Raw genomic sequence first — 17926 nt, forward strand, 5'->3', positions numbered from 1 at the left:
AAAAAAAAGAAGACATAAAATCAAAGCTGTCCAAGACAGATTGGCATGGCTGAATCCTTCATGACTGGCACGGAAGACAGCAGCGCTGCTCAGTATGGCGTGGAGAGTTCATATGGACGGTCCTATTGAATAAGCCCCCCGATTGCAGTAGGCACCTAGGTAGGAAGGAGAAACGATGTGTCTACCTGGCACTGCTTCTCTGTGCCCTTGATGGGCAGGTCTGTGCAGGTCACATACTTCAGCCCACCTTGAACTGCTCTTTTCCAGCCGTTTTAGTCCCTGACACAGTGCCCAGTTTCCAGTGAGGCTCATTCATGCTTCCTGAGGTCCCTCCCTACACAAACAGGACAGCATTTGGCTTTGAGCTGGTGGCCGGCTTGGCCAGCACACTCAGTGTCACGATCTCTCCCTTTCCCTGCACAATTACTGCCTGAGCCTGCTGTGGACATCCGGGGCACAAAAAATCAGGGGCAGAAAATGCCCTCCATTCACTCAGTCAGGGACAAGAAAGAGGGTTGGCCTGTTAAGCAGCATTTCCTTTGAATTGCATTTTACCTTTTGAGCTAAGCTACTAGATTTATGGACACAAACAAGATGTCTTTGAAGTTAACAAGAGGCCACTCTGAGAGAGAGAGACAGCCATTACCACATATTTTAGGTGTTGGGTGATTATAAATAAGTTCTGCAATTACAGAAAGTGAAACACTTTTCTTTCTTCTTTTATCTGATTTAGAAAGAGGACTTTTCTCTAGAAAGACTTCTGCTGGATTTTCTCTTTCCAGTTCCCTAACTGCCCCATGTATATTGTCTTTGAATCAAAGGGGAAGATCACATCAGTACAAAGAACACCTCTTGCCAAGTAAAAATGTGAGCATGAGGGTCCCTGTGGGATTATGGAATGCACCCAGGACAGGGCAGAAGCAGCAACAGAGGGGCCTGGGTCAAAACTGGGGGTGTGTCTTTGCTCAATTGTACCAGTATTTTTATCCCTGGGCAAGTCATTCCAAACTCAGGTTTCTTACCTGCTTAATAAAATGCTAATGATACCTCATCCAATGCTGGTTGTCATGTTAAATGTGATGGGATCACCTGGCTGGCATGGCTTAGTGGTTGAGTATCAACCTATGAACCACGACCCATGCCCAGGTTCCGGGCTTGATCCCCAGTGAGAGGTGTGCAGGAGGCAGCCTATCAATGATTCTCATCATTGATGTTTCTATTTCTCTCTTCCTCTTCCTTCCTCTCGATGGAATCAATAAAAATATATTATAAAAAATGTGGTGGGATCGATAGATATGTTTTTAGTAATTCACAAAAGCTCGCTGAGATAGAAACTTGTGTTATTTTTTTCCTATTATTGACATATTTTCTAAGATGTTTGTATTGCTTACTTGGAGAAATCAAGTATCAATAAGGAAAGAAAATGTCTGCTAAGACTTTGTTAGAAACTCGTAAAAGAAACATTCCCACTGGTGCATGTGTGGTGGGAGGATTCACTGTTGGAGGCACAAAGGCATAAGCCAGGCTCAGACCCCGGTTGGTTAGAGGGGCTGTACGTATTTAGGACATCTCACCAAGGAAAGAAAACTAATAAGCTCTTGAAGAAACTCCTTAGGTATCTGTTTACCTTGACTCCCCATTGATTGCAAACTGTTGGGACTACAGAAACTTGCAAATGCCTATTTTTCTTTATAATATGGAAACAAATACATTCCTCTCACCCTTTAAAATTTAATCATACATGCATTCTTAGGTGTTGCATGTTTTGAACTGCTATTAAAAATGCATGTTTCTGCCACATTAAAGAGGGAACAGAAGCTTGTGTGTTGTATTATTAATTATATGCAGGAAATGAAATTCTGGTTAGTATTTGCAGAAGGTATACACACACACACACACACACACACACACACGCACACGCGCGCACACACACACACAAGCTCTGCCAGGTGAGTGGCAACTATGGGGTTCGTGTCCGCTGCTTTGACCCAGCGCACTTACTCTTGAGGTCCAAGTTCCTGGCTCCGGCGGTGATTTGTGTTGTGATTTTCGTGTCAATCTTTACAGTGTGGAGATTGCTGGTGTCCCTTGATATCATCACGTTGTGCCACTGATTGTCATTGAGAGGTTTATTTGAACTCCCTTTGATGAGGTTAGCACCATTTCCCAAGTCAAACACATAATGTAAGTACCTGGCGGAAGAAAGGACAGTGGGAAAATGCCATCACTCTTTGAACTTTTTTATGGAGTCAAACTTGATATAACAAGAGGAGAATTTTTCTTTCAGGTGACTCTGTCCTTGCTAGAAGTCATGTGAGTGACTTGTATAAAAACTCAGCTAATGAGAAGGAAACACTATTCTGCGTCAGTAAGGCAGATTCTTTATTTTCACTATAAAGAATAATGAATATATATATATATTATTATTTTTTTTTTAAATTAGGTTCTACATCAGGGGTGGGGAACCTTTTATTTCTGCCAAGGGCCATTTAGATATTTATAACATCATTCATGGGCCATACAAAATTATCAAGTTAAAAATCAGCTTGCTATATTTGGTCAAACATTTAATTGCTTCAACCCTAATGCCTTGGCAGGGCCAGACCAAATGATTTTGGAAAGTATATATCATTCCCTCTTTCACCAGCCCCTCCAGCCTTTGCTAACCACAATGAACTGGTAATTCTTGTCAGCTTCTTGCACTGCTTTCCCCTCCACCTCGAATGCCTGCTTCTCTATGGAAATGTGGACTCATCCTTCAAGTCTCAGCTCTAGTATTCATTCCCTGTTTCATACATTTCATATTTTCCCTAAACACGCAGCCTTTGCACATGATCATCTTAGAAAAATTTTCACAATGCTTCTTTTCTATCTAAATTTTCACAAAATTTTCACAATGCTTCTTTTCACCTACAACCCCTCAGATTGAGTACTTGCATATGTGTGCCTTGGGGTTGGTGGAATCTGAGATATGCATGGGGTAGCAAGAAACACAGAAACATACACACACACACACACACACACACACACACACACACACACACACACACACATTTCCTGGCACATTATCTAGCCCATTGTAAATATGCAATAATAGTCACTGAATGAATGAATACCCATATTAATTAAATTATATAAAACTTTTATCACACTTTCAAGGTAATTTCACAAAAATCTTTCTAAATTCTTCAAGGAACTTGGACATAGAATTCAACTTGAGTTAAATGGGATTTTGTAAAATTGAAGGAGCCTGATTACTTGAATTATCTATTTAATGTAGCACAAATTAGCCTACAAATTTGTAGGAATTATTTTGTAGAATTATTGTGTGCTTAGTAATAGTAAGGCAATCCACATTTGAAGTGTAAGATTTATGGAATGCATAACATAAATTAGAACTTGATGTTATTTATATCTCATATAATATCTCATATATGGAAATGTAGGTGTAAAAGACTACACAATACCCAATTAATTTGTAAGACACTTAAATAATTTAAATGAATATATTATTTGTATACCCCTGCCCATGACCTTGTAAGCCAATACATTTTGTTTAATGTATATTTTTGGAAATGGAGGCCCATTTCCCCAAAGTTTCATTTGTCATTAGACTGTCATATACTCACCCTTTAACTAATTCAACCACAATAAAGTCATTTCCATCCCCACTGTTATATAGAATTAGTCCATCTAGGGATGTTGTCTTGAACTGGAAAAAAAGATGCATAGAAGTGTAGGCTTGCAATGTAGCTAAGGCAACATAGCTCGATTTGGTCTTGAAGGTAACAGGGTCTGCTATGATGTTCCGGAAGCCAAACCTGGCATTGAGCTCACAGTAATCTATGTCACCATTTTTACACAAGTCAATGTATGCCATTCCATTAAATGTCAGGCTCTGAAGGTGTCCAATGAAGTTGGAGGGGACAGAAGACAGATACCGCCGTTCGGTGATGATGCCAGTCTCTATGTTATGAAACTCTAGTCTGGTATGATCGCCTGCCATTTGACCTAAATGGGAGAATCATGCATTATTATTTTCCATATCTGGAAGGCACTTTCAATTTATAACAACATCATATTTTAAGATACAAGAATCCAAATACCTCTTTGATATTCAATTATATATAGTAAAATCATAGAAGTGATGTTAAAGGGCAAGGCTGAAACACATAATACAACTTTCTTAGGTCAGGTTTCTCTCTGTCTAAATTTTAGCCTTAATAAAAATTGTCCTCATTACACAAAGTTACAGAGTTTTAAAAAGTACAAGAGCCCATCGCTCAGTGGTTGAGCATCAACCTATGAACCAGGAGGTTACAGTTCAGGGCACATGCCTGGCTTGCGGGCCAGGAGGGGGTGTGCAAGAGGCAGCCTATAAATGATTCTCATCATTGATGTTTCTACCTCTCTCTTCGCCTCCTTTCCTCTCTCTGAAATCAATAAAAATATATATATTTTAAAAAGTAGCAGAAAAAAAGGAAATAAGTAATGGAGAAAGGGAGAAAGAAAGATTAAGAGGAATGGAGAGAGAGAAAAGAAAAGGAGGTAAGGGAGGGAGCTAGGGAGGAAAGGGAAGGAGGAAGACAGGGAGGAAGGAAAGGAGAAAAGAAGGAAAGAAGGAAGGAGGGAAAGAAGACAGGGGAAGGAGTTAGAGACAATGATTGTCCTAAATCAGCCCAGTAGAAAGTGATGTATTCCAGCTTCATAGTGATGTTTTCCTGTATAAGAAATGTTCTTAAAAAGAAAATAATGTGACTGCATATTTTCTTATCACCAATTAAAATAATGAAAAGCTACTGACTATTTTTCCAATAATGAACCATGAAAATGTGTTTGAAGTATGTCATTTTCACCTTCCTTTTTCTGTGCTGAATAATTTCCATAGTCTATGCCATTTTCCTTGCCCTTATGCTTTGGAAAACGAAATTGAGCACAAATTCAAGGTATGTCCAATTTTGAGAATACCAGTAAAAGTAGTCCACATTACCAAAGTTATAGTCTCTAAACACTTGAGTATGAAGCTTGGTTGCATATTTATATGGTGATTCACTCTTCAATTCATCCCCATCCCTCTTCATCCTGCCACATTTCTCTGTCAACCCCTTTGAAAGGCAACCTAGTATCACTTTACCTCCAGAGTGATAATCGCACCTACCTTCAGGGTTGAAGATAAACTACATAAAAAAAGATGTAAGCTTGTTTTTTTAAGACACAATATAAAGTACCTTATCTTTACTAGTGACTCAATTCCAGCATCTTGTTGTTGTCTAATTAAACTGACATTTGCATTCTTCTGAAAATCAAAAAGGTTATTACAATTGCAATCAAGTTCTTCTGGGTACTAACTTCACTATTCAATTTGGCATAATTGGAAAATTTATTAAGCTTACACTATTCCATCATCCATGATATTAATAAATACATTCATTAGAGCCGATCCCAGTACCAAACACTGAGAAAATTCACTGGATCTTCCCCCAGGTGTAATGAAGATGGAATAACCACCTAAGTGGGTCTCCTTCAACCAGCTGGACAGATTTCCATTTCTTTAGTCAAGACAGTAAAATATTAGGTGGCATTTTCAGGAAATGCCTGTAAGTAAAATATAAAAGGCATACTCTTTGTTGTGCAAGAAAAATTGTCTACATACTTAATTGATTTTGACGCTTATAAACTTACTGGTGTAAAAAATCTCGCCCCTAACCTGAATTTGACTCTACTTAATTTTCACACCTGATTACTAGTCCTTGATCCTGGTAACAACTGTCCTGTCACCCTGTGTGTGTTTTCTTATCAGTCATTGTTTTTTTTCAAATCCCCTCTCTGCAAAGTTTTTTTAAAGCTGAAAATACCACTGTATATAGTTGCCAGTCCTCTTCCTTCCTCCCCACTATGTCTCCTGCTTGTTTATCTAATGCAAAAACATAATTAAACCTTAGCAATTCTGGTTCCTTATATCATTTCTTTCTCCTTCTTCAGTTCTTCTTGTTAAATGACCTCCACACTACTTTATGGAAAACTCTTTGGTGGCAAATCAAATGAGCCTTTAATAATTGTCAAATATAAAGCTCTAGAGATACCAGTAACATTGAATTAACAAGCCGTATAAAATGAAAAACATAAAAAGCTTAAAATCACTTGGGCTTGTATTGATTTTTATTTTATTTTTCATGATATTGAAATCTGAGTTTTAAATCAGTGAACCCACCCCAATCCTGAAATTGTCATATTTCTTCTTAAAAATTCCATTAACAAGCCAAATGATAGGAAAGAAATATCCAGAAAAAAAATATTCCTAATGCTTGAAATTAAATATTATCCCCAAATTGTCAAGTTCTTGGCAGCTCTGAAATAGTGAAACACATTTTGTTTAGGATGACTTGAGAAGTTCAGTGATAAAAATAGCACCTAATGTCTGTTTCCTTTTCAAAGGAATAGGATATGTATGCAGAGCATAAATAACAAAAACAGTGGTGGAGCCACCATGGCCCAATTACAAGGAAAATCATTATGAGAGCCTATTCTTTGTTTAATAAGCAGATATAAATTGCATTGACAGTAATGGCGGATATGCCTGCTCCAGGGAGAGAATTAGCACCTCAAAGCCATTATCCACTGACTAAGAAAACATTAACGGCTGCCTTTTAAAAACTCCTTTTTTCCTCAGAATTTATTTCAGTGTTTAATCATCTATATATAATGTAGCCACCTCTACTCTTATACACATATATTAAGAAAAAAATTAAGGACATTAAAGGAGGAATTTTTTAAAGGCTCCAATGATTTAAAAATCCAGTCTTTTCCAAAGAGTTAGTGGGAAGAATAATTTAAAATGAGCAGAATGCCCCTGATCAAAGTGTCTGGATATAGCAGATGGATGACAATTTTCTATAGAAAAACACCCACCTGGCTGGTGTGTTTACATAAAAATCTCAATATCTAAATAAAATCTTTTGTACCTAAGCTGATAGCAGATCAGCTACTTGAGGTTCAGCCTTGCTCAGAGCCGGGGTAATTTCTGCTGCAGAACAAACCAACCCACCAGCCTTACATTGAACTTGTTGGTTCACTTAAAGTGACTGCGTGTGTGGTAAGTGCATGTGTCAGGTGATGAAAAAGAGAGTGGTAGGAGGAGCAGACATGGGTCCCGTTTTCACAAAACTCACAGTCTACGGAAGAAGGCAGACAAAAAGAGGCGAGGAAATAATTAAATATATAATGACAGCACTCAGAAAAAGATTAGAAATTTGTTGCACTGGCTGCTGTGTTGGTAAATATGAAATGGAGGGAAATACCTGAATTGATATTTAACTTAAATTTGAAAGATTAAAAAGAGAAAGCCATGCTATAAGAAATGTCAGTCAGAAATAAAGCTAAGAACCACATGAGTGGGATATAAAACAGAAATCAACAAATCAACAAACAAATACTCAAATACAGTCAACAGTATGGTGGTTGCCAGAGGGATGAGGTGAGGGTAGCAAGGGGTAAAAGGGGTCACATATATGGTGACGGAAAATGATTGGATTTGAGGTGGTGGGCACACAGTACAATATATAGATGATGTATCATAGAAATGTATACTTGGAACCTATATAATCTTATTAATCAATGCCAGCCCAATATATGTAATATTTTTTTAAACAGAAAGAAAACCAAAGACAAACCACACACACACACAAAATTGAACTATATATCTCAGCTTCGAGTTGTGCACCTGGTTTTCAAAGTCACCTGCAAGAAATGGGAAAATCTAAAGCTTCAGTAAAAGAGAGGGTGATGGGGACAGTGGGGTTTACCTGTCATGGCCTGTTGGTCATCCACCGTTAACTTTAAACTTTTTCCTCGACGAACCACACGCACTGTGTGCCATTCGTTATCATTGAGGTTATAGCCGGCAAAAAGGGTCTCGGGACCTTTGCCTGTAGAATATGCCAAACAGTCATTATGGACACTCAGCATCAGTCAAGCAAATGAACCTCACAGAGAGTGAGAGAAAGAGACAAAGAAAGGGGAAAGCGAGGGAGAGGCAGGAGAGAGAAGAGAAAAAGAAATGTGAGAGGAAGGAGAGAAAGGAGAGAGAGAGAGCAAGAGAGAAGAGACTGGCTGGATCAATTTTCAAGCCCATTAGAGTCATAGCAAGCAAGGAAAATGACAAGTTAGCAGACATTCTGGTGTGACACTTTAAGAAGAATCTTTAACACTATGCATTGATCTAAGACAAGCGAATGAACCTGTTGTCATAAATGGGCACAGTCAATACAGCATTGGGAAGCCTCTCACATTTACACACACCTTTATTTTTCTAAGAAGTTCTCTGATTTTTGCAGTTATCACTTTCTTGCTAATGTAGCAGCTAGCAGTCATGTAACCTCAGGGAGAGATCTGGCCATAGGTCATTAGCTAAGAATTTTCAGGGAGTGGCCACTGGCTGGATTACAGAAGACTGTTCTGGGTACTAAACTGTGTGAGGGCTCCCTTTACTCTGACCACATGTACTTCCTATGTTCACCAAGTTCTTAACTTTATTGTGTCTAAAAACTAAAACTAGTGAAGGCATAGAAGATGAGTGTAGGTAAAAGTATTGCCTTTTAGAAAATGAAGAAAACAGAAGTCACAGCCCAAAAAACTGCCACATATTGAGTGGGAAGGAATAAAAAGTGATATTAAACAGCACTAAAGGACAGGGATTCCCAGGTAAAAACTAAGAGAAAAAGGACAAGAATTATAACCAAGAAAGTAACTGCCAGTGAATCTATAGAAGTTTAAATTCCATAGATAAATGGAATTTAAATAGGCTTAGAACAGATTATCTCAGAAAGTTTGATTTGTGGAAATTATTGAAATGACAAAGACAAATGTCCCTCTTCTACACACACAAATCAGGGAAAATAGCCTTTAGTATAACCAGAAAAATTTTATAGGAAAATAAGCATTTCTACCAAACTGACATTATGACTCACTGAGAAAAATAATGAAAAGGTTTTAAAGATCCACACTATTTGGTGATGGATTTTCAGTGTTTTAAAAGTCATGACATTTTCTAGTACATTTCAATAATGAAATGCATGACGTCATTGAGTTTAATGACTTTCATTCAATTCACGATCAGGACTTGCTTCACTATTTCTTCAACTAAATTCTCTCAACAAAACCAATTACTGTCCAAGGAGCACAGGAGGACATACTAAAATAACAATGAAAAGGAGAACTAAAGAGGAAAAATAAATAAATAAGGGAACCACGTAGAAGAAACGTCAGTAGTCAGTCCGACAAGAGATCGTTCATTGTTTGCTTTTGGTACTGCAGACTATCCACCCAGCTCCCTGATTTCCCTCTTAGGATGTTCCTGATGATACAAGTTCTGTATTCCTTGGTTGGATTTCACTGGAGCTTAAAATGAGCCACTTATATAAGCTAAGTTTTGCATGACAAACTGCCTCATGTCTACATAGGGCCATCATGAAGATTAGAAACCATCTCTTATTGTTTCTTTAGAAAAGTTAAATTCATCCTGATACATGAATAAAAGCTTGTCTAGATAGAAGAGTTTTAGGGAGATTTATCATGGAATAACTAAAGGAAGCCTGTTAGCTCAGCAACTGCAAAAATGCTTTGAGACCAAATGTTGAAAGCAAGTTCCAGCATTAAAGGAACTCTTTTTAGTTTTAATAGTGAAAAAAGGAGTGTTCAATAACTCTGCAGAATCTTAGTATCCTACTGGCAGTGAGGGTCATTCTTAGTTTTGATCTTTGAAAAGAGAATATCTCATTTTAAAGCTATTTTTATAGGGGAGATCTTTTTTTCCCCCTTAGAACTGTGTGCTTTTGAAGCAGCTTCACTCCCCTTCTCTTAATTTTAAAAGTGTTTTGTCAAGAAAAAGAAGCATAAGGGTGATATCATCATTATACCCCATTCTGGGCTTGATCTTGCAGTAAAGTCATAATGCTTAATCTATGAAACAACGATTTCCATAACAACAGGCACAAAATCCAATTAAAAATAACCCTTAGGTTCGTAAAAATCTCTGTGGGCCAACTTCAAGCTCCTTTCTTGCATTATTAAAAATGTGAAGAGATTGATTTTGGAAGACAAGGCTTTTAAAAATGCACTTAATATTCTCAGTTCAAAACAACACTATCTATGCAACATGAAGTATAATAAAGAGTGCACTGGACAGGGAGGGGAGCTAAGAATTGTGGTCGCTCGTCCTTGATTTGCTACTAAGAAAGAAGCCGGGGGCTGGGAAATGCTTATTATGTTCCAGGCACTTTATCTGTTAATTTACTTCATCTTTACAGTATTATCATTTTACAGATGTGGAATTGAAGGCCCAGAAAACTAAAACTACTTGTCCCAAGGTCATACAGTTAACGTGTCATAGAAAAGCGTTCCATCCCAGATTAGCCTACCCAATGCCTGCATACTTTCTCCTGCATTATCCTGCCTCCCAGCTACATGACCTTCGGCTAGCAATTTAAAATTTTAGGGTCCCCACATCTGAATGAAGGGTGTAGAACATATACTCCTTGTCACGAGTTGCAGCTTGCTGGACAGATTGATTACAATGATGGGAAATGTTACATACCCTCTGTATGAGTCATGGCGGAAGAACAACCCTATCAAACACTGTACCTCTACCTAGGAATACTGATATAAAAGACCATTCATTTGGGGCATGATCCACTCATAATCAGGATTCTGCTAGAAGATTCGGCTTCTGGTGGTCTTAATCTTTAACTAATCTTTATAGTACCTTTGAGATCTCATATTCTCAGACATTTAAAGCATGGAATTGGTAATAAAAAAAGGTGCTTAACTACTGACATTTTGAGCTTGAGAGTCATTTGTCCTCTTGGGTAGATTTGAATGGCAAAATTATAGTCACTCAAGCCATTAGTAATCTGAATTCCTTTTCAGATTTCTTCTTTCTTTGGGGATATCAAAACATGTCTCATTGGTAGTAATATCTTTCTCCCAGCATTAATGTGAGTGTTATGGACCAACTGTTCATATGTTGAAGTGCTAACCCCTAATGTGATGGCATGAGGGGGTGGGCCCTTTGTGAGGTAAGTAGGTTTAAATGAGGTCATGGGGCTAGAGCCTCCATGATGGAATTAGTGCCCCTATAAGAAGAGAAAGAGACATTGGAGTTCTTTCTTTCCACAAAAAGAAGCCAGCTATCTGCAAGCCATGATGAGAGCCCTCACCAAAAACCAAACCTGCCAGAAAGCTGATCTTGGACTTGTCAGTTTCCAAAACGATGACAAGAAACATCTGTGGACTAAGGGACCCAGTTCATGGTATTTTGTTATAGCAGCCCAAGCAGAGTAAAATAGTGAGCAATATTTTAAAGATTTTAAAGAACAGTTCATAGCATTGTTTCTATTTTAAAGACAATCATTCTTTGTGTTTTGGAGGGAGTTACAACTTATATGTAATTTTACACTTGATTCTTACTATAATCTGTTAATTAAGCCACAGAAATAGTTTTTCAATTTTTAGTTAAAAAATCTGATTTAGAAAAGTTGAGAATATTATAATTCTCAGAGGCAAAAAGGAGTGAAATTATGATTGATCTTGAGATCTTCTGTCTCCATTCCAGAGTCCTTTCCTCAGCCTCCAAAACAATATGCAGATAGTAAAAGTTCAAGTTAATTATCCTATTAATACTTACCCATTTATGAATTCCAGGTGGCCCTAAGACTTTGCTGCTAAGAGGGTTAGAGATAACCCCAATTTAATGAGCAGCAGGAAATGGGAGATTCACAGTTAGCTAAGAAAATTCTTCTTTGAAATCTACTGCTCTTACAGAGTATTGATTTAACCATTAAGAGATACACTTAAAAGATGGTAGCTGTTTTCTGGTCAGATTAATAACCACATTTGCTAATTACTTTTCATCTCCATTTTCACTATGGGAGGAGATGATAGTGGAAATTGGATTTTACCACTGACATCAACTAATTGTGTCTCCTTAAGTAAATCATTTATCTTCCTTCTTATATTTTTCCCTGTAAAAAAGGACACCTGATAAAGGCATATACTTTCCAGTATCGAACTTTAAATGCTGTCATTCTGGGAAGGACCAGACTGCTCTGTACTCTTTTCCCACCTTGTGGCTACATGAAAGACTGCAATTCTAATGTGAAGTTCTCTAAATTTATAAAATGTTCAATATTATTATTTTTACTATTCTTTTTTTTTTAATATATTTTATTGATTTTTTACAGAGAGGAAGAGAGAGGGATAGAGAGTTAGAAACATCGATGAGAGAGAAACATCGATCAGCTGCCTCTTGCACACCCCCTACTGGGGATGTGCCCACAACCAAGGTACATGCCCTTGACCGGAATCGAACCTGGGACCCTTGAGTCCGCAGGCCGACGCTCTATCCACTGAGCCAAACCGGTTTCGGCGATTTTTACTATTCTTAATTTCATTTTTGTTTTGACATGGGTAGGCAGAGAGCAGAGAGAACTTTAAGGACAGTTATTCTAGACCTACTACTCAACCCAAGTGAAAACAGTGGGACAAGATTGAAATATCCTAAAAATGTGTTTATTAATTTAGATAGTTAGATTTTAAGGGGAATAACTCTGTTTTTGTCCTCTTGGAATCCCTCATAGAACATAGCATCAAATGATCAATACAAGGATCAGACAGGAGCAGGAAATGCAACATTCTGTGGACCAGGACATGGCCTTGCTCTACGGGAAAGTTCACTTAGAAAACAAAAATAATCAGAATGTTGTGTGGTGAAATAAGGAAGTCACTTTTAAAGAACCCTTTCTCTTGGCTGTGGTAAATTATTCTCTGTCCTGTTCAAATAAGCTGGTCAGGCTAGGCAGTACTGGAGACTCTGACACAGTATCTCTCTAAGTTTCCTCTACTCAGAACAATTACAGGAGCTAAAGGAGGGCAGTGGTTTTATAATTCTTCTTAAAGCAGAGGAATCCCCTCCCCTTCCCTGTAATCATGCATAAGGACTATAAAACCATATAAAGGGGGAGCTGCCCCACAGTTAAAGAAGCAGGTATCACCCGGAAACCCAGACTCCACAGACTCCTCAAGGGGGCTCATTTCTCTCTTTGGATAAAGGATGCTTTTCTTCATCAGAAAACTGCAGCAAAGGCTTTTTAAAATATCTTTTGCAAGTAACCCTTTGCTTTAAAATTGGATTTGATTTACAAAATTTTTTTTTGTTTTGTAGTTTATGAATTAAAAACTATTTTACCAGAACATCACTTACCAGTATTATGTATAACAAGGTCTAGAAGTATTCAATGCTATCATTATTGGTCTGCACTGTCAGCCCTCTAGCCTGCATTCTCGACACGCCCTTAATTACATAGTCCAAATTCATAGACTCTTTCTGAAGATTTTGTAGGTCATTTCCTCTGATGTCATGTGAGTTATGGAACAGACTACATTGCCTTATTTCTATCTACCAGGAAACCGAGATTTAGAACGTGCATATAAATTTAGCAACTTCATTTTTTTCTTTCCTTTAAAAAAAACTTTTTTGGCACATAGGTTTTCCTCCCAAATTATTTAAAATTACTTTTGTTAATCAATTTAAATTCTATTTAAAAGTATTGAGCATAAATTAATATGAACGTATTTAATGAAGAAAATAATATCTTCCAAGGAATGTACAAATAGTCAAACTCATTTTACTGAAAACTCCATGGGAGGTTAAGTGAAATCTATATTTCCAACAAGATTACACAAGCCTTTATTTACCGATTTCAGGGTTGTTTGCAAGTGTACTTTAAACTCATTTTCAAATATTGGAACCAATTTTATTTATATACACATATGTATATTTGGAACCAAATTTATATTCGAGAAGATGCATATAATACTAACTTTGGATCCTTTTTGGAAGAAAGCCTTGTGTGCAAATGTCCTGTGACCTACTTGTACTGGCTTTTGAATGTGGAAAAAAATAGTAAAGAGGAACAGAAAAGAAAGAAATAAAGCTAAGAAATCTATGAAGCAATGTGATCAAAGATGTCAACTAGACTAAAATGACAGCTGTTTCTGAAGCTGAAAGGTGGATGTGGTTTGAGAATAATTAAACCTAGAAGATTACCTTTGGATTTTGAGTCACAAAGCTCAAACTCATTGCATACCCTTTAGGTAGCATCTCCCTCTACCGTTATATTTTAAAGATGCTAAGTACGCAAATGGACCATCTGTATCAAGTACCTTATATCTTAGTACTGTTCAAAAGGATTGGTTCTGAACTTCTTCCCTGCCTTAGTCATCAAATGTAAGTATTTTCTACTTTATAACTCCATCGAGTTATGTGAGCGGTTAATCTCTTTCTCTAAATTAAACCATTGCTTGAGCATGAGGATTCTGATGGGAGCTTCCGTAAAGCTATAAGCTACCCTACTGCATGGTGGGAGGCAGGTTGGGGTTCATTTATTTGCCTTCTGGAAATGATCCATCTACTAGCTCCATTTTATTAAGAACAGGTTGTGTGTTTTCAACCACAGCTATATGGGTTAAAGATGAGCATCATGTGGACATGAATCCTAAAGTTTCCATAGTTATACTATACAGTTCTTAAAAGACTAGCATTGTCTTATACATATAAATTAATTCATATTTATACATGGCTGATCAACTTTTTTAGGTCATGAAACTGCCTATAGCATCTAGTAATTGAGTTACACATTCCCGCCATCATAGGCTATATGTAAACAATGGGTGCGTGTTTGTTTCAATAAAACTACTTATTGAAGCAGTCAGCCTGTGGGCTGGTTTTTAGGCCCCTGTAAGATACACATAAATAAACAGACAATTTGAGTTTCCCTTTCTCATAGTTTTACACTGAGTATAAATAAATAATGGAAAAATATTCAAGAACTGAAAAGTCAGGAGACTTTAGATTCAGTGTTGCCATTAAATCTAGCATAACCGTAATGGAGCTAACTTAGTCTAATGCTTTTTTTTCAGCTTAGCCTGAGTTTTCTTATCAGCGAAAAACTATAATGACAACAGCAGCAGAAACTAAAAACAATGTAAGATGGTTTTAAATGGCATAAGGCAACTGCAAATTCAGAATCACGGCCTTTATTAAAATGGACATTTGTGCGTGTGCGTGTGTGCGTGTGTGTGTGTGTGTGTGTGTGTGTGTAAAATCAGGTTTATCTGTATCAACTTTTCCAGGTCCTACCAAGTTTTACTTGACAGTTGATTTTGAGGACAATAGCTTCCCCTGAGAAGCTGGAAATAAACCTGTCCTTGTGACAATAAAGGGAAGAAAGAGAGAAAAGCCAGGGAAACAGATGCAAAAGCCACTCACTCGGCAGCAGCACTTCCTACCTCTGAATGACAAGAGGATGAGCTTCCCAGGTTGTAATTATGACACCTGCAGTCTGCCCTTAGTTTCTGGTTTCGAAATAATTACTTAAAAAACACCTACGGAGATTCCTCTGCCATTTTCCCAACTCACACCAACCGTATTCTATTATGTACAAAATAAACTCCAGTATATGTAGCTGCCTCACTTCCTGCTCCATAGCTGGGTAAATATCATGCAAATAAATAAACAATGTCTAAGTCTTCTACTAAGAAACATTTAGCCTCTATAGCTTTGACATTGATTGTACCCATTTATGACAGACCAGGATAAATATATCTGATGTAAAACAAATTTTAAATGTGAAACACAAACATTTTAAGAAATATAAATTACCTTTTAAGAACATAATTATATTTACAACGCAGTAAAAATGAACACCAATTATATAAATATATGGCTACAAGAATGTTTTAAAACAGCTCTCTCTATATCTACTCTAGCTCAACTGGCAAGTTTAGGAAGAAGCAGAATAAAATAAACCTAATATAATGAAAGGAAAAATTTGGACTGTGACTTTATTTTAAGGAAAAAAAAAGTTCATTTCCAAGAAATGCTTATCACATAAAAGGATAGCTTGAAGGTATAAAATGAAGTACTAAACAGTCGATGTGCTTTTAAGTAAGCGTTATAATGTATTCAATGTTAGTGTAACTTGAAAAGAAAAAAATTACATTGATTTATATTGATACTTATTTAAGCATGCCTTATGCAATACACAATGCCAAGGTATCTGAATGAAGGAAAAAAGAAAGTAAAAGCATACAGGTACTGAGCATTAGGAAACTTACAAACATTCTACCTGATATTCCATAAACATAGCTTTGATTGTAGTCACAAATGCAAAGATTATTTAATTAAATATATCATTTATTATCTGAACATACTACTATAATTGTTACAGAATTTCTTTTATGAAAAGTCAAGAAGAATGTATATTTTTGCATAATTCAAGAAACAATGACTTTACCTGTGTTTTATTTTCCATATCTTTGTCAATGTAAGTGCATCTGAATATCATTAAATGTAAGACTAAATTTGCAAAATTCAGCTGACCCTCAGTATTTTGCGGGTATTCTTATAGAAACCTTCTCCAAAAACAATCATATTAGAAAAAGAAATAAATCTAAATTTCTGGTTTTGTTAAGTCTATTTGTTCCCTTCCTCCCCCCAACCCACACATAATCTAAGAAATCATTATAATGCTTAAAAATCTATTTCTCAGTTTTTGTTGTAAACATTATAAACCTATTTTTTTTTAAGAAAACGCATTCTAAGAGATATGATAAGGAATATTTTGTCTTTAGAATAATTGAACTGTAGCATCTGATTTGTTTTGATCTTTTTTCTTTCATTAGTGAAGGCTATGAACAAATAATGCATTATAATTTATTCATCCATCATGTAAAAGTTAGAATGATAATAAAAATTTTTTTCCAAGCAATGAAATCCTTCTTTATTTTGAATTTTAATACTGTAATACGAGCTAGTGAAAACTAAATTGGTTTCTTTTATCATTAGTTTATTTATCAGGCTAACTGTTAGCTATTAACCTGAGTGCTATTCTTTTTGATAATTTATTTTAGCAATTGGAAAAATTTTGGGATAACTTCTTTGTTTGAAGTTGTCTTTGAGTCAAAGTCTCCTGAAAGAAATGGCTTGCTTTACTATCCAGGAAGTATTCTACAAAGATGATTTCCCGGCTATATCAATGGCTATTAGCAATTAATATTATGCCAAATTTACTTGGTTAATCTGAGGAGCTATTGCTTGGAGGTTTCTTGGAGGCGGTCTACCAACTGCTGTACTTAATAAATTATGTCTGTGTGCCTGTTCCTAATTGATCTCCCTATGGTAAAATTATGTTAGTTAAACTTCCACTTAGTAGCTTACAGTCAGTGATAATAACTTTCGGCAACACACCTGGAAGTATCTTCTCACTTATGAGTATGCCATCTTGCTTACAGATGCTTCCAAACAGTGCCCATTTGACTTTCCTGAGATCACTGATGAATCATGATAGAACTTACTTTTGTACATAGAGATTTATTCAACTGGCTCAATGATGAAAACCTACTTTATATCATTTTGGCATAAAATCTGAGGTAAACAATAGATTAGATTTTAAAATACCAAATGTTATAGTCACATGCTTGACATATGCTTACAATATTGTTGCTAAAATAAAAGTACATAATGCAAAATATTTCCACACCATGACCCTGTATTTTTAAAGAAATACATATTATACAAGGTATTACATACTAAATATGTAATATGCAAAGTATTATGTGTTATACCAGCATTTAAGATATTAATAATGTTTTCCAAGGACTGAAATGGTAGCTACTTTTGTGTATTTTACTTCCTCTAGCTTCCAAATAACAAATATTATTCTAATTAGGAACCAAATGTTGCTTTAAAAAAGACTACTTCTAACTATTTTGTAGGTCAAAATTAGTGGGAAAATTAGCCCCCAATTTAAATGTACATTTAAAATGTACATACCATAATACAAACAGATATTGTAGTGTAGGTCTAGATTGC

The 17926-nt window shown here is 36.3% G+C and overlaps 1 protein-coding gene across 19 annotated transcripts in view; it reads right to left on the reverse strand.

Moving 5' to 3' along the window:
- Positions 1-17926, reverse strand: part of NRXN1 (neurexin 1) — a 999171-nt gene that overhangs the window by 504534 nt on the left and 476711 nt on the right. For all 19 annotated transcript variants that reach the window (XM_028139955.2, XM_028139954.2, XM_028139952.2 and 16 more), the window contains 3 exons: positions 7803-7925; positions 3630-4011; positions 2002-2192 (listed from right to left, as the gene is read on the reverse strand). In XM_028139955.2, coding sequence (XP_027995756.1) covers positions 2002-2192; positions 3630-4011; positions 7803-7925 — 696 coding nt within the window. The remainder of the gene's footprint in view (positions 1-2001; positions 2193-3629; positions 4012-7802; positions 7926-17926) is intronic.

Source organism: Eptesicus fuscus, chromosome 16 (genome assembly GCF_027574615.1).
Source record: "Eptesicus fuscus isolate TK198812 chromosome 16, DD_ASM_mEF_20220401, whole genome shotgun sequence".
NCBI classification, from domain to species: domain Eukaryota; kingdom Metazoa; phylum Chordata; class Mammalia; order Chiroptera; family Vespertilionidae; genus Eptesicus; species Eptesicus fuscus.